Raw genomic sequence first — 22768 nt, 5'->3', positions numbered from 1 at the left:
GCCTAACAAGGTGAATACCTAGGAGGTATGCTATTGTGTACTGTGCGTGTTTGTCCCTCATTTAAAAAAACATCATTTACCAGGGCAAAACAGTAATACCCACACTTTCTGAAGGTGGGAGGGATATTAATGTATGGGAAGCTATTGTTTCATTAGTCTTTTGTAGACATAGTGAGTCTCCAATGATTTGTTCTACTTAAGCTAAGCATAACATGAACCATAGGCTATCTGATACCGCATAATTCTGAGATTCTGTTCATGTGCGTTTACACTAAATGTCCACATGTGTTTGAATCACCAAAGGGTCGGACATTCGTTTGACAAAGATTTACATATAGTGCAGTGGACATGTCTGTAAGCAGTTATTGTCTCTTACAATTTGGAAGCAATCACAGGAAATACACTACAGTGCATATGATGCAGTGTGGAATAACATTGTCTGTGGGACTTTCCGTTATTATATTTTGTAGATTATCCTTTTCATTTTGTAGATTATCCTTTTCATACTAGACATGAACTTATGTAATGTTTAGTCCAACCGCTTCATTCTGATTTGAATAACCCAAAGTAAAGAACAAAAAATATGAGTGAAATGCGGAAAAAAAACAGTTCCACCCAGTAAAAGGAAAAATAGCTTGAGGAGTAGCTTGATAAGGATGAGGTCCTTTCACACATGGGTATGGACCTTTCCAACTACATAAACAAACGTGTGATCCTAAGGCGTTTCCAGTGACACATTAAGCTAAGATAACTCGGGGATAAACAAAAATGAAGAAAAGTTTTAAAAGTTGACATTTTGTAGAGCACTACATTTTCATTACAACTTGTATTGACTTTTAAGGTTTAAACCATAAACGCTGTTGAAACAGATCGAAAGGGTCTATAAGGGAGAAAGTGGGTTTCACAGAAGTCATTGAGGGGTTGTGAAAAGAGATGAAGGGAAGACAATGACCAAAGAGGTGTAGGTTTCATTTGGAGATGGATGAATAAATAGCTGAATGCAGGCTAAACAGCTCCACGTGCATCTGCCTGTTTTGTGTCTGTGGGTACATCTGTGTGAACTGTGTCCTTATGTGTGTGCACGTGTGTGTGTGTGTGTGTGTGTGTGTGTGTTAAGTGCGCGGAGGGCACCGGTTTCTCAGGGCATGTGGCGGCCCCAGCGTGAGGCCGGGCTGGGGCCGCGCTCGGACAGCTGGAGGGCCAATCTGTCATGGCGTTTTGGGGGCAGGCGGGCATGCGGGCGGCAGAGGGTGCCTGGGCGAGGCATGGCGGCTCGGCGGTGGTGGTGGCGAAGGAGGAGGAGCCCGCCGTTGGCCCTCGGCCCCGTCTGCCCCGCAGCCTGGGACCAGGCGCTTGGCAGGCCGCAGCCGGAGGCTGACAGCTCGACACAGCCTGCTCCGCATGGGGCCCCTGTGCTGAGAGAGAGGGCGGGCGGGGAGTGGTGGAGGGGGAGGGGAGGGGCAGGAGGTCTGGAGGTGGCGGTTACAGTAGTGAACCGACTGACAGCCAGCCAGTTACCAGCTCATGAGCAGCCAGGCAGACTGCCAACAAATACATGGGAGAGACAGAGCGGGGTGGGGGGCAGTGGGGTGTACAGAGAGAGGGGAGGAAAGGGGGTAATGAGAGAGATGGAGGCAAACACAAGAACACAAGCCAAGTGTTAAAAAGTCACTAAATGCCACTTTGATGTGTCTGGCTGGAAACTAGTCATGATAAATGCACATCCTCCCCTTCAGACAGAAGTGGCTAAAGGGTGGCTTTCTTCTAATTCATGAAACTGATCAGTTACAAAATCTTAACTGCTGAGTGGAGACCAAGGAATACAAGGTCTAAGAAGGATGAGATTTGAATGATGGTGTGTGTGTCTCTATAAAGCGAACAATAAAGGTTAGAGAAAAGTAATGTTTTCTCTTCAAAGAGCTCATTAGCAAAACCAGATACCTCCAATTTATGTACATATAAAAAAATCATGTTTTTTATTGTACTTTCCAGGTAATATCAGACAAATACTAGTTGATTTTTGTTCATTAAGTAAATGAGTAAGTAAAGTCAAAATAAATCAAATCAAAACAACCAAACAGCCGTTCATATTACCTTAAATGCACAATAGAAAATATTTGACAATTCGCTCAAATGGAGGATATCTGTTTCCAGATTAACTTGTCTTTTATTGCCATAAAGTTAGAGCCAAACATGATATTCAGAGAATGGGAGACGGATTATGTCCAATGCGCGTGAAAAGGTGGCTTGCTCTGACTGATCTCTCTGGGTAAGCAGCGGAGTCGTGACCCCACAAACCCTCAAAACTCTCTTGCTGTGTGTCCTTGTCACAACCTTGTCTCTACGGCAACCGCATGTGGCCTGGGATGCTGATGTAAATGAGTAGCCATTCCTTGAAATTTCTCATGGAGGGTGTGTGTGTGTGTGTGTCTTACACCTCGACCATACACCCCACAGATGTCCTAATGCTGGCCGGCTAAATACTTAAGTTAAGTAAATTTCCCAGTCTGGAGGAGTAACAGCTCAACAGAAAAGACCCCTTCCGCTCAACCCTTGAACTGGGTGCCAATGCGTGGATCTTAATGTGTTCATTGTGCACCTTCATATGTTTCAGCCGAAGCTGGCATAATCTTCTCAAGTTTGTGTTGTTGGTTGCCTGTCCCCTCCTCTCTGACAAGATGCGACAGTAAACTGACAAGTGCTGGGGTGATGCCAGGGCGTGTGATTTTTCTTTTGGGCTGGCACCAACGTGCCTTTGGAGCGAGCTGGCACCATCTGTCTGTGGCACAGGGGAGGAGAGGGCACGGGACGGGGTGAAGAGGCGCCCTCAGCATCCCTGTCCCATCCAGCGCCTCGCTGGCCCCCCTGCCGGGTCACACACCCAGCGCACAGCCTACAAGCAGATGTCCCTCAGACCCGCAGCCTCTTAATTAAACGGCCAGCAGATACAGAGACACTGACAGGGACCAGAGAAAGCCTACTCACACACACTCACACACACCTGCGCTTTGTTGGCTGCTGATGCACATATGCAAACACACACTGAAGCAGTGTGCGTGTGTGTGTGTGTGTGTGTGTGTGTGTGTGTGAGAAAGATCTTGGAAATCCTCTAAACACTTTCTCAGATGTTATATGAAAACAGGAAGAAGAACAAGGGAACAAGGAACAGAAAAAAGCAACATCAAAAATATATGAAGAGACTTTGCACTACTTCTAAAAAAAAACTTGATCCCAAAACGTGTGCCAATGGAAAGCTAGTGACTTTAGTCTTTTCTTATCAATTTTGCCTTGTAGCTCGAACCATGGGACCATGGGTATGGGAGATGGATGCTCTTAGTATATGGCTATGGTTCCACAGTGACTGCAGAGATTGCAGATTGTTATTTACATAGTCATTGTGTGAGGGTATTATTAGGCATGTTACTTAGTGTTGATTTTGGCTGGCCTTTATTTACATTATGGTATACATAGCCTTTGTTAGAGCAGCATACATTCTTGAAAATAGCATTTTGTTTTCTGTATTTGTGTTTTTACCAAATGTCCCCAGTGACTGTTAATCACTTATTAGTCTTGTTAATCAATTTGATTAATCATTCAATCAATCATTTGTTGAGCTAACAGATAAAATATTATTTCTGTCATGTACACTGAGGATGCCTGCGATGTATTATGGTTATACACACGTATACTAAATAGAGTCATATTGTTCTTTTTTTTGGACAAAAAAACAACATGGCCTATACTGCATCTACACTAATGTCTTACAGGACTACCATTTCATGGTTGGGAGTCATTATGTCATGAGTCTCCATGCCTCATAATCCCTCAGCAAAGGTTACACAGCACAGACATTGCAGCTCGTCACACATTGTCGCACATTACTCCTTCATTAAGGAGTGGCCGAAGAACAACCGTTAGAGTTAAGGACAAGTGACAGATACCGCTGGATTTGTTGGAATACAGCAGTTCGTCTGCTTTAAGCTAGAACGGCAGCATTCAAATAAAAATTGTCACGGAAACTAGCACTGCATCCTTTGCCCTCTTCAACTTTTCATTTAGAACACAGAAAACATAACAGAAAATAGTTATAGGCCATTACAATCTCACAGTATCAGATTGTGGTACTTGTGTATTACTTAACATTTAAAGGTAATTTGCTTTAAACAGGTTTTCTTGTGTAGGTGGTAAGATATTCATCATCCTTATATACTATATAATTAACATTGCAATATGATGACATCTCATTTACCCATGAAGGAAACCACAGGTGCAGGGTAAAGTAATTGTTTAAAATACATTAGAGGGTAGCCTAGACCACTAGCATTTGATTTGAAAGTGACTTTTAAAGCTTCTTTCTTAGAATTACTCTACACCTAAGGGGAAGTAGACTGGCCAGCTGAAGACAGACAAAGTCCAATACTGCCCCCTCTTGGCAATAAAATATACTACCACTAGTGATGTATTTCACTATGGCAATAATGACAAATGAGAAACATGTTGTATCCTCACTGTACTAGTACTTAATGTTCAGCTTCTAGGGCCAAACAAACATGAGTTTTGTTGTAATTATACAGCTTGTGAAATATGATTCATCACAGCTAGAGAAATGAGGTTATAAACAGCACATTCAGAGACAAAGTGCATCACCAGAAGTAAATTACTTTTTAATGAACGTCTGAAGGGGATATCCTTGTCACAACAAACTATAAAGCGATGATAAAATCCTGATTGCAATAGTCTCTAAGTATTTCTCAAGCATCTGCAGCCAAGGTATTATACTGCCAGCCACCTCTGGCACTTCAATGATTTAACTAGATTCACTAGTTGTACAAATGTGACCCTTGTCAAGGAGGAACTGGCATGAAAATATTTTGGCCTAAGATACCAAAGATGTCGCAAGTGGAAGACACAAGTTGTCTCAGTGTTGACATCACTTCCCACTGAGTTTCAGGACGTCCTTCACCATGGCTCCGATTCCATCGAAGATCAGATGCAGCTTCGTCTCGCACATGTAAGCTGGCGAGGTCACCACTTTGTTTTTCCGGTCAACATGGGCCTCGTGAAGCAGTAAGGTTAAGGGTGAATACAACAGTGTCAACATTAAGTGATGTCCAACACACATGCACCCACAAGATCATGTAAAAATACATGTGAAAAATGCCTATTGTCCCAATTAAATTGTGTAATTGTCTTCTACTGTGTTAAAGGTGCTGTGTGGGGTTCTATAGGATTCACACACTGTTTGAATAACTTGCATTCTACAGAACTCCATAGAGCACCTTTAAGGAATTCTTTTGCATGCAATATGAGGTTTTCAGATGCCTTTCTCACACAAAAAGTAAGAGACAACAAAACTCTACTCTAACAAAGCTCTATGACTAACAGGAACAACAAATTACAATGGCAGACCAACTAGTTATAAATAAATTATATATAAATTATTCATACCCCTGGCAAATATTGATGTAATGTTGATTTTCTCTTGCCCAATTTGTTTGTTCTGACTGAAAATGGCACTGCCACATGCCAAAAGGTTGTAAGACAATGTGGTAGAAACATGGAATCAAAAAAAATAATCGTTTTTTATCTTTAACATTTTTATGAAAAATGGCATGTCCAAAATTATTCATACCCTTTTTAAATAATCAATGGAAACATCTTTATTTGCCATCAAAGCTCTCGAAATGGTTCTAATAATACCTACCAAGCATCTCCATGTCTCCACAATGATTGTAGACCTTGTGCACCTTTTTAGCAGCAATCTGGGTTTTGAAGCAGGAATGATTATTTGCCATCACTTTGGCCTTGTGCTAACTTTTTTGACTGATTTAGGTCTGGACTCTGGCTGGGCCCCTCTAAAATTGTTCTCTGATAGATAGATAGATACTTTATTGATCCCCAAGGGTAAATTCAAGGGTCTCAGTAGCATACAGACATCTGTTAACCATTTCTTGCCTTGTTTGGCTGTATGTTTTGGATCATTGAATGGTTTATTGGTCCAATGATGCCTAATGCGGCAGGTCTCTTGGCACACTGCCTGATCTTTTCCTCCAGAATCTCAGTGTAGCCTCTTGCTTTAGTGTTACCGTTTACTTTGAGAAGGTCACCAGAGGGGTATTTCACAAAACCTAGATAAAGGATTAAGCTGGGATTTTTAGGTTATCCTGGATGAATTTAGCTTTGACTTGGTTTCACGAAAGAGATGGCACATAAGTTACCATGGGGATTTATTCTCTGCATCTAGCCTGGTCCCGACCAGGCTAACAGCCAAGCTAAGTTAATTCTAATGGTAATTACATTACATTACATTTGGCTGACGCATTTTTAGCCAAAGCGACTTACAACATGGTAAACAGTTTAAGTTTTAAAGCAATTCTCAACAATTTTAGGACAATTTAAAAAGTAAGAATAAGTGCATCAGTGAGTGCTGTTTTTAACAGCATCACTGTTTTTAACAGTTACGTGTCAGTTTAAAGACGGCTGGTGAGTGCTAGGATCAGCAAGACTTGTTGTAAGTGGTGCTATGAGAGGAGATGTTCTCTAAAGAGCTGGGTCATCAGGAGTTTTTTGAAAATGAAGAGGGATGTCCCTGCCCTTGTAGGAACTGGCAGGGTGTTCCACCAACGAGGAACAACAGATGAGAAAAGTTTGGATTGGCCTGAGTGTACCGGTGGTAGAGCTAGCCGTCGTTCGTCTGAGGAGCGCAGCGGTCTGGAGGTAGCGCGTGTCTGTATGAGGGCATTCAAGTAGGCAAGGGTTAGAGCCTTGAATTTGATGCGGGCCGCCATAGGTAGCCAGTGAAGCTGGATGAGCAGCGGGGTAACGTGCCCTTTTGGGTTGGTTGTAGACCAGGCGCGCCGCCGTGTTCTGGATCATCTGAAGGGGTTTCACTGCGCAGGCTGGGAGACCTGTCAGGAGGGCGTTGCAGTAGTCGAGTCGTGAGATGACTATTGCCTGAACCAGAAGTTGGGTAGCATCTTGAGTCAAGTAAGTCCTGATTTTCCGTATGTTGTAGAGTGCGAAATGGCATGACCGGGCGACTGAGGCAACATGATCTGAGAAGTTTAGTTGGTTGTCGAGAACAACACCTAGATTTCTTTATGTAATTATGTAATCTTATTGGTTCAGCTAGCCGTCATTCACATCAGACCTCGTGCTAATTTTTAAGGAGCTTTATTCCATTCATAAACTATTTGCTAGATGTATTTGCTCGCAAAACAAAACAGATTGTCTGCCTACTACCATATGGTTATTGTTTTAATGTTGTGATAGCCTTATAATTATTAACATAGGCCTATACTCATTGTTTGCTTATTTTATTGATAGACGTTTGATGAATAGCCTACTGTAGTTGATTGGAAGTGGAGGGGCAAGTTTTCAAAGGTATTTTCAAATATAATATTAAGGTATATCATACTATGTGCATCTTTGCAGTGGCAAGCGCTTTCTTAATGACGTTGCGTGCCGAGACAAGGAAGCACTCACACGTGGGTGCATACGTAAATTTGCATTCAGTTGGTCTACCACGCCTACTCCTGCTATTTTACAGAAATAGCCATGATTCCCCATTCCAAAAAGGACAACTACTTAATTGTTAGTCTATATTAAAAGCGGTTGTTCACTTTGTTCTGTGAAATCACCAAATTTCACCAAAATCCTAAATAAACGTTCCTAACTTTAGGAAGACCCATAACATATGATGCCAGTCATCATCTCGATGGACCTCTGCTATCTCAACGCATCGCAATGGATGTACTGCTCAACAGGAAGTTTGGGCACAAAGCGGGCAAAGATGGTGACCCCCCCCCCCCCCCGGTTCTACACAGAATAAGGTGAATACTCAGGCAACATAAAGCTCATGGAAGGATATAGTGACTTCCTTGACACAGTGCTTGGCACCCAGGGCTTTGATGGCCTGAGCTGTGCCTGCATACGGCCACTTCCCTCCCTCCTCTTCCTCGTGACCCACGGTAACTTCCACTCCGGGGAGAACCTTGGCTGCCAACACAGGGGAGATGCAGCACAACCTGGCAACCAGAGGCAGGTCTCACCAACAATTCAATGGCAAAAGAAGGACAAAAGAAGAAAGATAACAAAAGATACTACCCAAAGTACAATTTCCATACAACTCACTTGCATGAAAAGTTCAAGCGTACGTGCACTACTAACCAGAAAATCACCAGTGGAGTGAACCACTTCACCCTCACACTCACCCAATAGGTTTTCCAGCTTTGTGGAAGTCCTTCAAAACACGCTCGACTTCACCGTTCACTTTGCAGTCTTTTCCATCCACAGCAAACGTGGACCTGCCAATCAAGTTAAAAGTACTTTAACTCAGATACAAAAGAGGAAAATAAAGATAAACTTGGAATTAAGATATTAGACTACTAATTTCAACAATATCATATTCAGGTTGCATTGAGAATGAAACAGTACAGGGTACTCTACAGTCACTACAGTACTTACAAATTCTTGGCTGCCCCAAAGCCTCCAGGGAAAATGACAGCGTCATGGTTACTGGCACTCAGTTTGGCTACGTCGACTATATTGCCACGGGCAATGCGCGCTGACTCTGAGAGCACATTCCTTATTCATCAACACACAACAACAGTGGAAGAGAAGTCACACACTCCAGGAAAAATGGCAGGCTTGCCTGAGACAGCAGTGCTCTTGATTACTAGTGCAGACAAAATACTACTGTTAATAAGAACAGTCCACCTGAATCATCTCTGCCAATCAGAGTGCAATACCTACTCCTACCTGGACTCATTCTCCATGGGCTGGCCTTTGCCATGGTCAATGACGTGCATCTGTGCCACATCTGGTGCATACATCTGCACCTCGGCCCCTCCTCTGCTCAGGTGCACCAGGATTCTGCACATCACACAAACAAACACAAATATGAAGAAACTCAATAGCTTCCACAGAACATCACTATATCTCTGCCAGACTTGCTGAACTAAATTACAAACAATGAAGGACAACCAGTCCAGTAGATCAGGCCTGAGGGGCAACACTCACGCTGATGCCTCGTGGATCTCCGTGCCATCATACACGCCACATCCTGAAAGCACCTGCCAAAATATTCAAACGTAGGCTATTCATTACCTCGCCACCCACCCATTTTTGGGGACGCAAGGGAACCATGGACTTTGAGGTTCCCAATAGGTTTACAATAACGCCGAGATACGACGCTACTGAGAAACTACTTGCAAGGGTTGCAACTGAAATAACGTTATATAGCAGGCCAATGTGTGCATTTTCGATGTGACGCTACAAAAATGGGTAAAAGGACATAGCTTTAACAGCAACCAGGTGCAGGTAATTATTAGCTGACCCGCTCCATGTATTATGTACTATTGACATGCTTGAGTTTAGCTAGCTGTAACATACTTACAACAGCAACTTTGGCTCCAGACAAGTTGGCGGTCGTGTGAATAAACCCCGCACCTGCAACTTGCGGTTTTACCCAGAAAGGATATTTGGTGACAACAGATCGTATTGCAAACATTCTGGAGTTGCGAGCAGCAGCGGTTCTTAGGAGACCTTCAGCGTGCTAAGAAGACAAGCAACAACTTCTACGTCAGTCAGCTTTCTGTCTCGCCAAGAGCAGCAGCTTACTACTACCACCACCAGCAAGGTCAAGTCTCAAATGATGACTGTCTTGCCCACAACATATTTTTTATTTCTATAAATGTATATAACACTCCGATTTACGCCGATCTAAGCTGACAATTTGCATGAAAGTCCATACAAATAAATTAGCCAGGAGGAAATTATTATAACCTACAAAATGTAGTGGCTTACCGTAAATATTAGTGACTATGGCGCAGTAATATTTCTTAGTCTGGTAGCATGTTAGTCATACAACTTCACGGCGTTAAATATTTAGAAGTTGCTTTAGCAATGTGTGTGACGTTGTACATTTTTTCATTGTTGTGTAGTTCATGTTGAATTATACAACATACAATATGTTTTCACCGAATGATTCAATCAAATCACACTTCGCGTTCTTGAGATTACGTTGCAACAGTGCCATTCTGTGGCGAAATTGCAAATCACACTTGTGAACTCGGTTCCATGTTTTTTCTCCATTAGCCTACAGTATGAGAATCATTTTAGAGATTATAAAATGCATTGTTAAAAGTTCTCTTTAACGGCTCCTACACACAGTTGCGTGCGTTGCAGTGCTGGAGACGCATCCCATCCACTTTACGTGGGCTCACGTCATCCGTTGCCGAACTGAATTGTGGGTCCTTTGCGTCGCGTTTCTCCCGTCGCTCGCGTTGAGAAGTTCAGCTGTTGCTGCACCGACAGACGGCACCGGCCAATCGAGCCAATCGACTGACGGCACCAACTAGAGATGCTCGGTTCGCGGTTACAGCCGCGGATCGGGCGGATGACGTGAAGAAATATAATATTTTAATTAAATTCGGGTGGCAGTTGAACCAATCAAACGCATCAACCATATACATTAAAACAACCAGCGGATGGCGGGCGGGTGCGGTTTTGAAAATTGGTCAAAAAACGTTGGATGAATGATAAGTTTTGCTATGCGGTTACAGTTGAAATAATAGCCCATCCGTGCATCTCTAGCACCATCTAATCAAATTACGGTTATACTTCAAGTCATTTGCATAGCTACCGTCGGGAACACCAACTGGCATGCGTTGACGGAACGCAACTGTGTGTAGGGACGTTTTTTGGTACGTAGACTATTATATGTAACAACATGCAGTCAACATGTTTGGAGCCTGCATTGCATTATTTGGACGCAATGATATTTGAACCATTTTATTATGACCGCTGCGCTAGCGAAATTCCGGAAAGACCGGGCTGCATGAAACTTGGTGAGCATGTAGCCCCACAAGGATGACACGGAGCCATTGATTTTCATTTTGATCCATCACCCACCCGCCACACCGGACCCCCAAAAGGATAGGCCGCTGGACACAGTTTTCTGTTAATCTTGAGAACCGTAGGGCCTAGGATAACCAATTTTTATATGTTGCAGGGGCCGTGTCAATCCATCCCATATCCACTCATTTGAGGTATAGCGCTACCTAGTTAAAAATGAAAAAGCAAACGAGTCGTTGTAATTGCAGGTATCTTTGGCTGACCTGTTCAAAACGGCCCCAACACGACAGTGGAGTTTAGTGGAATTCCGCTTATGGGGGCCCATACAATAGGCTAAGTAGGCTAAGGGATAATGTATGGAACGCCAGTCATTATCGGAAGTCCAGACAGAGCAAACCGGATCCTGACGCGCCAGTGGGTCTTGCTTCGCTCTGAAAGGAACTTATTATGACCGCCGCTAGTGTAGCGGTCATAGGTTTAGTCAGAGTTTTTTTTCTTCCGGACTACTTTTTCCCCCCAGTAATTTTGTGTCAACGATTCCTGGGACAAGGAAAGACCGGGGTGCACGAAACTTGGTGGGCATGTAGCGCCACAAGGATGACACAGAACCATTGTTTTTCGTTTTGATCCATCAGATCCCTGCCGGACAGGACTCCCCGAAAGGAGGGTAGGGCAGACAGTTTTCTGTGAATATCTCGAGAATTGTAGGGGCTAGGAGGATCACATTTTTTTGGTATGTTGGTCTTAAGATGCCATGTCAACCCATCCCATAACCACTCATTTGGTGTATAGCGCCACCTAGATACAAATGAAAAAGCAAAAATTAGGTGTTGTAATCACAGGTATCTCTGGCTGACATGGTCAAAACTGTACGAAATTGGAGGTGTGTTCATTATGACACCCTCATGCCAAGTTTCGTGGAATTCCGTTCATGGGGGACCATACAATAAATGATATGTTTACATTTAGTGACTGTACACTATGTATGCACACACACATGCACTCATGAACACACGCAAACACACACATAAAGATACATTCACACACAAGCATGCACACATACACTGCATTCCAAATTATTATGCAAATTACATTTTTCTCAGATTTCAAAAACATCTTTACAGGCCAAGTTACATGTTAACATAGGACCCCTTCATTGATATCACCTTCACAATTCTTGCATCCATTGAACTTGTGAGTTCTTGGAGAGTTTCTGCTTTAATGTCTTTTCAGAATAGCCTCCCAGAGCTGCCAGAATGTCAGAATAGCCTCCCAGAGCTGCTGCTTGGATGTGAACTGCCTCCCACCCTCAGATCTTTTGCTTGATGATGCTCCAAAGGTTCTCAACAGGGTTGAGGTCAGGGGAAGATGGAGGCCACACCATGAGTTTCTCTCCTTTTATGTCCATAGCAGCCAATGACCCAGAGGTATTCTTTGCAGAATGAGATGGTGCATGGTCATGCATAAAGATGATTTTGTTACGGAAGGCACGGTTCTTCTTTTTGTACCACGGAAGAAAGTGGTCAGTCAGAAACTCTACATATTTTGCCGAGGTGATTTTCACACCATCAGGGACCCTAAAGGGGCATACTAGCTCTCTCCCCATGATTCCGGCCCAAAACATGACTCCGCCACCTCCTTGCTGATGTCTCAGCCTTGTTGGGACATGGTGGCCATTCACCAACCATCCATTACTCCATCTATCTGGATCATCTAGGGTTGCACGGCACTTATCCATGAACAATACTGTTTGAAAATGAGTCTTTATGTATTCCTGAGCCCACTGCAACCGTTTCTGCTTGTGAGCATTGTTTAGGGGTGGCCGAATAGTAGGTTATGCACACTTGCAAACTTCTTGAGGATCCGACACCTTGAGGTTCGCAGGACTCCAAAGACACCAGTGGCTTCAAATACCTGTTTTCTGCTTTGCAATGGCATTTTAGCAGCTGTTCTCTTAATATGAATTTGTCTGGCAGAAACCTTCCTTATGCCTTTGTCTGCACGAACCCACCTGTGCTTTGAATCAGGGACAAATTTCTTCACAGTACGATGATCACACATACGTTTTCGGGAAATATCCAATGTTTTCATACCTTGTCCAAGGTAGTGCACAATTTCACACTTTTCAGCAGTAGAGAGATCCTTTTTCTTTCCCATATTGCTTATAACCTGTGGCATGCTTAATAATGTGGAACATCCTTCTTAGTTTTCCTTTGATTGGATTCACCTGGCAAACTAATTATCACAGGTGTCTAAGATTGATTTCAATGATCCAAAGAGCCCTGAGACACAATACCATCCATGAGTTTATAATGAAAAACCAAAAAATAAATGTTTATGATACTTAAATCCAAACCGCATAATAATTTGGAACACAATGTAAATACACAAGCACAGACACACACACATAAACACACACTCACACGCAGGTACACATACACACACACACACACACAAAGACACACGCACACACACACATAAAAGGCCTTTTCACACTGCGATTTTATGTACCAGAATCGCGGAACGACTGTCCCTTTCACATAGACCGAGGCGGAACGGCGGGACAAAGTGTCTCGCCAAATTTACTACCAAGCCCCCTAGACATTTTGCCGAGTTTTTTTCGTTCCGGCACCAGTGTGAATGGGTCAAGGCGGAAAGGAGAATCTGGGCGGGCATTTCGATGCTATGTCCAGCCCACCACAGGAGATTGCAAATAAATCTAACTGATCAAAAGCAGCAATAGCAGCGACAGCACATTATGTCAATCTTTAAATTCACAAAGTCTCCAGTCATTTAATGCCTGCTAGAGTTGACTGTAGCTCGGAATGCAATCGGTTGCCATAATAGGCTATCCTAAAATCCAGCGATAAAACAAAGCATGAACTCATAAGCGTCTGTCTGCCCTATATGTATATTCTCTGATTGTAATGCTTACAGATATCTAGGCGATATTTGTAACATTTATTTTGTATTTGGCCTGTTATAAAATCATGGTAACCTAACAATTAGGATTTGCTTTGCCTACACTGCTGTTTGTTTGTCCCAAACTTTGAGACGATCCATACTCGCATTAACTGAATCTTATCAACCCGAACTGCGATGTTCCAAACAGAGTGACTGTAGGATGCAATGCCTAATAATCTCACTGCCTTCGGCATAACTGCTAACAGTGCGCCTATTGTTAAACACCTGAAAAATATTAAGCTGCTGTTTTCTTTTCATGACGAGCACTAAGCTTGAATGATTTATGACTGAATGGAACGTTGCGTTTTTAAGCGCCAGAACTGCTTCACGTTGTGTAACAAAGTTTACACCAATCATCATCTTCTAATGTATCCTTATGTCGAGATGTCCATTCTCTTTGCCTTAGGCTATCATTTGTGCGCAAAGCATGTTTCAATTAAGACAGTAGCCTACACAAGCTATTTTTATTGTTGTAATATTGAATGATTTCATGAATAAAGCATTGAAAAATTGTATGCACAGTGCATACAGGATTACGGCTGGCGGCGCCACTGACCAAGGCAGTAGCCTGTGAACCAGGGGCAACTCTTGTCTTCTATTTCCCTTCCAAATGACTTTTTATTGTCTGAAGACATCGATCGCAAGAATCTAACATTCTAAGCAACAGCAAAGCAACTTCACTTGCTAACCAAAGTGCAGTCGGTTCTCCCACCATGGTTTTGGAAATCACACACCTGCTGCATCTGAAGGCCCACGCATAATAAGGCCTACGACTATCACTCTACACGCCCCCTATTGCACGTCACATTTTATTTTGCTAGCTGATCCTGCCTCCTGGCTCCCCAAAATGCCGCATCGTGTGAACAGATCAGCAGGCCGGCAAATTTTCACCTCATTTTCAGACACACGTTGCAGCAAAAAGACGTCTCCTCTTCCCGCAAATTTAGCGTAATCTCTGTGTGAAAAGGCCCAAAGACACACACAGTAGAAATGTAGTCATACGCACGGACACATGCACACACACACACACACACACAGTAGACATGTAGTCATACGCACGGACACATGCACACACACACACAAACACACATAAAGACACGCACACACATACACACACAGTAAACATGTAGTCATACGCACGGACACATGCACGCACACACACACACACACACACACACAAACACACCCACAAGCACACACACATAAAAACACACAAATGCAGGCACACACAAACACACACACATACAAACACACACCCCATTACACTCACACACACACTCACAAGCGAACATACACACACACACACACACACACAGACACATAAAACATCCACACACATGCAGGCAAGCACACACACATACACAAACGCACACACACACACACATACTCACAACTCACAAGTGAACATACACACACACACACACACACACACACACACACAAACACACCCACAAGCACACACACATAAAAACACACAAATGCAGGCACATACAAACACACACCCCATTACACTCACACACACACTCACAAGCGAACATACACACACACACACACACACACACACACACACAGACACATAAAACACCCACACACATGCAGGCAAGCACACACACAAACGCACACACACACACACATACTCACAACTCACAAGTGAACATACACACACACACACACAGGCCTACAGTATATAATATACAAACCATGTAAATAAACAAAAATATAAAAATTTGAAATTATTTTCATATGGCCACAGTGAAACAAGATATTTTAAGACTGCATATACAAAGCTTTAATGATATTCCAATCCAGACACATACAGCGTCTCACTACAATGTTTTAGCACAAATCAATCAGTATTCAGGGCGTATTGCGTAATCTGCGCTGACGCCGCCCTACGCAGCCTGTATTCTCTGTGCCGCGCGAGTGGTGTTTGCCTGCAGTGGAACGGGATCTCGGTAAGTAGCAGCAGCTAGTGGTAACCGGTAGCATCTAATCCAACAATTTATGAAGTCAGAACATCTACATGTGTCTTATTTAAAATATTTGTGGTGCATATTGAATAACTTGAATTCCTTCATCGAATAATAGTGACTGAATCAATCCTCATGCAACATAGTGTCAGTAATGTTAACATTAGCTATTGATTGTTTGCTACTGTGCCAACGTTACCAAGCCATTTTGAGCTGGCTGGCTAGCTAGCTAACTAGCGGCTAACGTAGGTATGCGGTTTTGTGTTTTAAATAGCCGTTGTAACAAAGATTGTCCACGTTTCGATGCGGATTATGTTTCCTCTGGCTATCTCGTTTAACTTGTTTGTATTCATGAACTGAGTGTGACGTTAATAAATAGCTGCTCTGCTCACCGCGAAGAAACCTTTCAGCTAACGTTAGTTAACCACCAACTAGCTAAAAAGTGACGTTTCGTGCCGCTAACACGCTATCAGTACTGTATGAATGGTCTTTATCCCTTTGTTAATTCGATAACGTTATTAGTTTCAACACATGGTTTGCCAGGCCAGCTCTAAGTTATTGGGATGGTTTCTTTTTTGGACCTATTCTTAATTTCAGCACAGTATCCCGCTGTTAATGCGTCATTACTGTCCTATATCTAACATTAACGTTGCTGATTTTATTGATAGATGTTTGAGAGTTGGGTGTAGTTAGGAGGTGGCTACTAGCTGGCTACTAGCATTAGCCACAGTTACCATGGACACAGGAAGCACTGGAAGTAACAACCGGCACCCCATGAAGCCAGTATCAACATAATGACCTATCTGTGATACCTTTAGGTTGCTTGTGTACAGAAGAATGGCCAGTCAGTCAATGGATATCGTTGCGAAGGCACTGGAGCACCAAATGCTCCAGTCAGCACGGATGGTGGAGGAACAGCTGGATGCGGAGTTGGGGAAACTGGAGCGGATGGACGAGGATGAACTGGAGCTGTTGAAAGTGAGGAGGTTGGAGGCTCTCAAGAAAGCGCAGAAACAGAAGCAGGTAAGTTAGATTCTTAAAACTGGACTAGAAATCTTGTATGAACAACAATGTAAACAATAAACATTGCAAATTAATAAGTGTTTAAAATCTGACAACGATCATCGCATCTGCACCGTATTAGGTCTTATCCCACATTGATGCATTTGCAATAACATTACCCCATCTCGCTTAGGAATGGATGTCTAAAGGACATGGAGAATACAGAGAGATCTCAAGTGAGAAAGACTTTTTCCCTGAAGTGAAGGACAGTAAGAGTGTGGTCTGCCATTTCTACAGGGACTCAACTTTCAGGTATGTTACACCTGAACTGACCTGATCCGACTCTTGAGGCAGTTAATCAAGTAATCATGGCAATTATAAGTCCGGGGTACCCAGGCTACCCTGGTGTTTCTCTTAGCTTTTAGTCCGAGTTAAGAACAGAGCACTACAGTATTTTTTTCTCTCTTGCTGTACCTGGTTGTACCATGCGGCTGGGATCCGGTGGGGCATCTGGTGCAATTTAAAAAGAGTTACCACACACTCTGATCTCTTAAAGGTGCTCTAAGCGATGTTGGGAAACGTCACTTCTCTTGATGTTCAAACAAAACAAAGAGCTAGCTCGCTACTCCCTCCCCCTCCCTCCCGTGCAATTGAAACTCTCATACGCGCATCTCGTCGGTGATTGGCTGGAACAGTTTATGTTTTTATGGTCCGTTTGTGGAACCTGGGCTGTTCAAAGAGACTGCGTTTTTTACAGTTTATTCAGGGCACAGGCAGCTAACGGATGGTGAGGTGATGTTTGCTGTAAACAAAAAATGTTTTAACTTAGAAACCGCGTAACATTGCTTAAAGCACCTTTAATGCATTATTTATTAATGACCGACATTTTGGCGCATAGCCTTTATCAAGGCACCTAGTACATTTAACATGCTTTGCCAACTGTTCAATCACCAATGTATGTGTGTGAGCAGTATGGTTATTGATTGAGTAGCTTGTAGAAAATGCTGATTGTGTGTGTCTGGCAATAGCACACGTTGGTCACCAGTTGGTCACGGTATTGCAAATGAGTTGCCAAATAAACAAGTAAATAAATGAATATAAATAATGTGGTGAATAGAAAGGCATTATTAGATTAGATTAGAATAGTTTCAACTTTATTGTCATTGTGCACTGTACAAGTACAGAGACAACGAAATGAGGTTTGTGTCTAACCAGAAGTGCAAAAAAGCAGAAAAGTGCAATGTGATATACACAATAGAATGGTGCAGTACTGAGACAGTAGTATACAGTTAAGAAAGTGGTATGGTTTACAGCAGGGATTCCCAAACTGTGGTACGCGTACCCCCGGTGGTATGCGAGCTGCCACTAGGGGGTACGTGAGATGAAAAGGGCAATGGCGGAAAGGAGTTAAAAATGATTAATTAATTATTAATCTAATTAATTCATAAATAATACATACTTTTGAATCGGGTTATAATAATATGGAAATGTGAGATTAAAGGAAATCATTTGTAAACTCTATAATAGGCTATGTATTCATTAAAATATAAGCTACACACAATACATGTGATTTTCTGCGGGCAGCCAGAATATCTGGCGCGTTAGTTTTGTTGAAGTATAGGCTAGGTAGCTAAAACTGGCTAAAAACAGGGACACTGTCCAAAAGGCCTAATTAAAGCGATCGAAGAGAAGAAGCCAGAGAAACAGAGCAGGACACAGGTAACGATGGGATGGGGGCAGAATGATAAAGGTGGAGGTGAAGCGCAGGAGGATAAAAGAGAACGAGACAGAAAAGACTGTGTGAAGAAAACGAAAGTATGATGAGGCATATAGCCCCAGGCTTCATGTGGATTGGGAAGCCACAGTGCCTGGTCTGCAGTGAGATGCTATCTAACCATTCTAGTGTGGTTTTTCATTTTAGCGTGAGAGCTCATAGACCAGTTGCACATTTTGATTTTGTTATTATGTAGGGCGGCTAATTAAACACGATGCCTGGAATGCGTCAATAGAATGTGTTACTTTTTTATGTGTTGGATGGTGGGGGTACGCGAGCTGAGTCAGGATGTAGAAGGTGGTCCGCGGGGGAAAAAAGTTTGGGAACCGCTGGTTTACAGTAATATAAATTAAATATAAATATGTGCAATGTATTAGCAGTAGCCTTATCAGAGCAGGATAGATATGGATATGCCGTAAGAACAGTGTATGAACAACACAGATATGTGCAGTTATTATTTCTATGGGGATTCCATTATTTGCACTCTGAGGAGTACCTGAGGGGTATTTCGAAAAACCTTGATAAGGGATTAAGCTGGGAGTTTTTGGTTATCCTGGATAAATTTAGCCTTGACTTGGTTTCACAAAAGAGATGGCACATAAGTTACATTGGGGATTTATTCTCTGTCCCAACCAGGTTAACAGTTACGTGGCCCCTGGAACTTGTCTTTGTGGGGCAGCCGTGGCCTACTGGTTAGCGCTTCGGAGGGTTGCAGGTTCGAACCCCGACCAGTAGGCACGGCTGAAGTGCCCTTGAGCAAGGCACCTAACCCCTCACTGCTCCCCGAGCGCCGCTGTTGTTGCAGGCAGCTCACTGCGCCGGGATTAGTGTGTGCTTCACCTCACTGTGTGTTCACTGTGTGCTGAGTGTGTTTCACTAATTCACGGATTGGGATAAATGCAGAGACCAAATTTCCCTCACGGGATCAAAAGAGTGTATATATACTTTATACTTATACTTGTTGTTTTGTTTTGTTTGTTTGTTGTTGTGTTTCCTTGCCTTCATACTATGTAAAGCGACCTTGGGTTTGAGAAAGGCGCTATATAAAATACACTTATTATTTTATTATAACAGACAGGCTGAGTTCATTCTAATGGTAATTATGTTGTCTTATTGGTTCAGCTAGCTGTCATTCAAATCAGACCTCCGTGTGAATTTTTAAGGAGCTTTATTCCATTTATATACTATTTGCTAAATGTATTTGCTCACAAAACAAAACAGATTGTCTGCCTACTATGGTTATTATTTTAATTATGATAGGCTTATAATTATTAACATACTCGTTTGATTATTTTGTTTATAGACGTTTGATGAATAGCTTACTGTAGTAGTTGATTGGAAATGGAGGGGCAATTTTTCGACGTTTTTTTTCAACGAATTTGGTTTTAAAACCAATATAAAGGTATACAGAGTCTTACATGTGCATCTTTGCAGTGGGAAGTGCTTTCTTAATGACGTCACATGCCAAGATAAGGAAGCACTCACACGTGGGTGCATACGTAAATTTGCATTCAGTTGGTCTACCACACCTACTTCCGCTGTTTTACATAAATAGCCATGATTCCCTAGCCTGACATAGCCATACTCAATTCTAGTCAGAATATGAGTCTGATACTGCTCCATTGGGACGTAATTATGGGGCGTGTTTCAACCGATACAGGGGGGGAATGCCTCTGCACTCAATTGGATAGACCTAACAAATCAGAGCAACGAAATAACTTACCGTGAGATGTAGGAAAAACACGAACAATCCTTCTTCTCCACAAATGCCTTAACATTGTTTTCTGGTCTTTTGTTAAAGTTACTGTGCCGTCAATATCTCCTGCAACACTCATTAGCAAAATCTAAGAGATACGTAGTAGGGTAGGCTATTAGGAAAAAACTGATAGCCTATATCCCCCCCGTTTTTAAAAATAATTCTGTTGAACACTGATATGCTACAAACATGTTATAAACAGCTGGGAAAGGCTGTCACAAATCCCTTGGAACAGGTGGTCAATCAGAGATTTCAAATGAACGAGGGAACAACATATCACAATGCAACACGCTGTTTTCCCTTGATGAAAGTGAAACCAGACGTGATAGACGAGGCGCTGTTGCTCACCTGTCCATCATCGTCAAGCCCGATTTTTTTGATTGGTCGCCAGATTTGGGGTGAGCATAGTCAGCAATGCCAGACCTCAAATGTTGTGGGCGGGACTAAGTTCGGCTGGCACCCAGGCTAATTATTCCCCATTTAAAAAAGGAAAACTTAACTTCATTGTTAGTGTATCAAAAGCGGTAGTTCACTTTGTGTGAATGACGCTATTTTCTGCATTTTTTTAAATTCCAACCGTGGGCTCTTTGGAGCAGAAACGAGAATGTGCACACATCCTGAATTACTTACACCTGGCTTGACCTAGTCGCTCCTACTCATCCTGGATTGGCATTAGTGAAATGAGTTGAGCTAGGATTACCAGACAACGCTATGTCAAACCTAGCTTTATCACTTATCTTGGATGTCTTAATTCTGTGAAATACCCCTCTGGCATTGTACAAATGTTGACAGCATTGTTTTGAAATACTGTTATCTGCAGAGTATCAGAGGAACAGGATTTGGAAGATACTGACAAAAATGCATGTTATGTGTTTTTAGGTGCAAAATATTAGACAAACACTTAAGTATCCTGGCGAAGAAGCATTTGGAGACAAAGTTCATCAAACTGAATGTTGAGAAGGCGCCCTTCCTGACAGAGAGGCTGAGAATTAAGGTCATTCCCACACTGGCCCTGGTGAAAGATGGAAAAACCAAGGACTACGTTGTGGGCTTCTCCGACCTGGGAAACACAGACGAGTTCTCCACAGAGATGCTGGAGTGGAGGCTGGGCTGTTCAGACATCATCAACTACAGGTGAGTGTTTTGTTCTTTTTTAATATTTCTTTTAGCAGCGACAGGAGTTATAAACTAATGTTTCGTGCATTAGCCCTTCATCAGTGTCTCGGTGTTAATTGTCTTTACAATTGTCTTGATTATAATATAAACTACTTTGGTTAATCTGACAGTAGAGATATTTTTCCATCCTGAGAGTCTAATGCCATATTCTTCAACCATGTTCTGTCCTTTAGTGGAAACCTTTTGGAGCCACCCACGGCAGCGCCAAAGTCAGGGTCAAAGTTCACCAAGGTGGAGAAGAAGACCATCAGAGGGAAAGGTTATGATTCAGACTCCGAGGCTGATGATGACTAGAGGACTCTGTTGACGCTCTTGTTCAATCTCAGGGCTTCCTTTATAAAGTCCTCAACCTAGCTGGGTGCACATCTTTTACATTTCCGTTTTCCTTTCATTCTTCTAAGGGATCTCATCCATTAAGTTAGTATCTAATGATGTACAAACAAATAAACCCTAGTCTGTTTTTATTCTGTGTGTTTGTGTAACTTAAACTAGTAGCCATCATGTATTTTTTTTTCCCCATCAGTGTGCCTCATTTTCATGTTTTTGTTTTTCATTTAATAAAAAAAAATCATTTTCATAAGAGTTGGTATTGTAACTTTAGACACCAGCTCCAATGAGTATTATAGCTTACCAGCCTCAGTACAGTTGCCAACTGTCACATAATTGACCAGTAATGGATTTTCACAGACAGTAATAAAGTTAATTTAATGCTTGTTGACTCAAAACACCCATCTTCAAACACCAAAGCAGTTGTACCTGTATTCTACAGCACAGATACAACGGATATTTTCTGTATTATAAATATATACAAAATTCTTTTGAAGGAATAAGCCTTCAGAACTTAATTTAAGTATGTTTTTGACATATCTTCAAAAGTGCTCCCTAGCTCCTGGTGTTGTGAGTTCATGGATTATCTGATGGTAGCAGCAGCTTACTGATGAGACCAAAATGAGGTTTGAAACACACACACGCACACAGACCTTGCCAAGACAGAATGTCACTTGATATATTGGTACCTAAAAAGGGGACTGTCTTCCATTTGCTAACATGCTACAATTTTGAAGAGTCCAATTAAAATGGACGACATTTGACTTTGGTGCTCTCTGCTCTAGGGTTTATTCACATTCTGGCTAGGAGAGAGAATTTATCAAGTGCCAAGGAAGCTAACTCAAAGCTTTCCAGAAACAACCTTTTCTTAGTTACTGTCTGTGAGTGAAGTTCTGTTAAAGTACTACTTTATCCTAATAAACAATGTTAAAGGTTTACTGT

At 42.4% G+C, this 22768-nt stretch overlaps 2 protein-coding genes across 2 annotated transcripts; one reads left to right on the top strand and one right to left on the bottom strand.

Moving 5' to 3' along the window:
* Positions 1 to 4639: 4639 nt before the first annotated feature.
* On the bottom strand, positions 4640 to 9788 carry LOC121689513 (glutamine amidotransferase-like class 1 domain-containing protein 3A, mitochondrial). Its single transcript, XM_042069376.1, has 7 exons — positions 9398 to 9788; positions 9022 to 9074; positions 8761 to 8874; positions 8467 to 8586; positions 8214 to 8306; positions 7871 to 8027; positions 4640 to 5059 (listed from the first exon to the last, which is right to left on the bottom strand). The coding sequence occupies exons 1-7, from the start codon at positions 9509 to 9511 to the stop codon at positions 4931 to 4933; spliced, it is 780 nt and encodes a 259-aa protein (XP_041925310.1). The 5' UTR covers positions 9512 to 9788; the 3' UTR covers positions 4640 to 4930.
* A 5864-nt stretch (positions 9789 to 15652) lies between these two features.
* On the top strand, positions 15653 to 22762 carry txndc9 (thioredoxin domain containing 9). The gene is made up of 5 exons (XM_042069387.1): positions 15653 to 15776; positions 16610 to 16814; positions 16987 to 17105; positions 21203 to 21457; positions 21673 to 22762. The coding sequence occupies exons 2-5, from the start codon at positions 16629 to 16631 to the stop codon at positions 21791 to 21793; spliced, it is 681 nt and encodes a 226-aa protein (XP_041925321.1). The 5' UTR covers positions 15653 to 15776; positions 16610 to 16628; the 3' UTR covers positions 21794 to 22762.
* Positions 22763 to 22768: the final 6 nt, after the last annotated feature.

The sequence above is a fragment of the Alosa sapidissima genome, chromosome 2, assembly GCF_018492685.1.
Source record: "Alosa sapidissima isolate fAloSap1 chromosome 2, fAloSap1.pri, whole genome shotgun sequence".
Lineage (NCBI taxonomy): Eukaryota > Metazoa > Chordata > Actinopteri > Clupeiformes > Clupeidae > Alosa > Alosa sapidissima.
The sequence above is the reverse complement of the archived record's forward strand: the minus strand, read 5'-3'. Positions and strand labels throughout refer to the sequence as shown.

Bases quoted from the DNA above. Each gene is read 5' to 3' on its own strand.
- txndc9 (XM_042069387.1), top strand. From the start codon at position 16,629: ATGGCCAGTCAGTCAATGGATATCGTTGCGAAGGCACTGGAGCACCAA. The intron at 16,815-16,986 runs GTAAGTTAGATT...CATCTCGCTTAG, and splicing joins AAGCGCAGAAACAGAAGCAG to GAATGGATGTCTAAAGGACA. The intron at 21,458-21,672 runs GTGAGTGTTTTG...TCTGTCCTTTAG, and splicing joins TCAGACATCATCAACTACAG to TGGAAACCTTTTGGAGCCAC.
- LOC121689513 (XM_042069376.1), bottom strand. From the start codon at position 9,511: ATGTTTGCAATACGATCTGTTGTCACCAAATATCCTTTCTGGGTAAAA. The intron at 9,075-9,397 runs GTAAGTATGTTA...ATATTTTGGCAG, and splicing joins CTGGAGCCAAAGTTGCTGTT to GTGCTTTCAGGATGTGGCGT. The intron at 5,060-7,870 runs ATATCCTTCCAT...TTACTGCTTCAC, and splicing joins ACTGTGTCAAGGAAGTCACT to GAGGCCCATGTTGACCGGAA.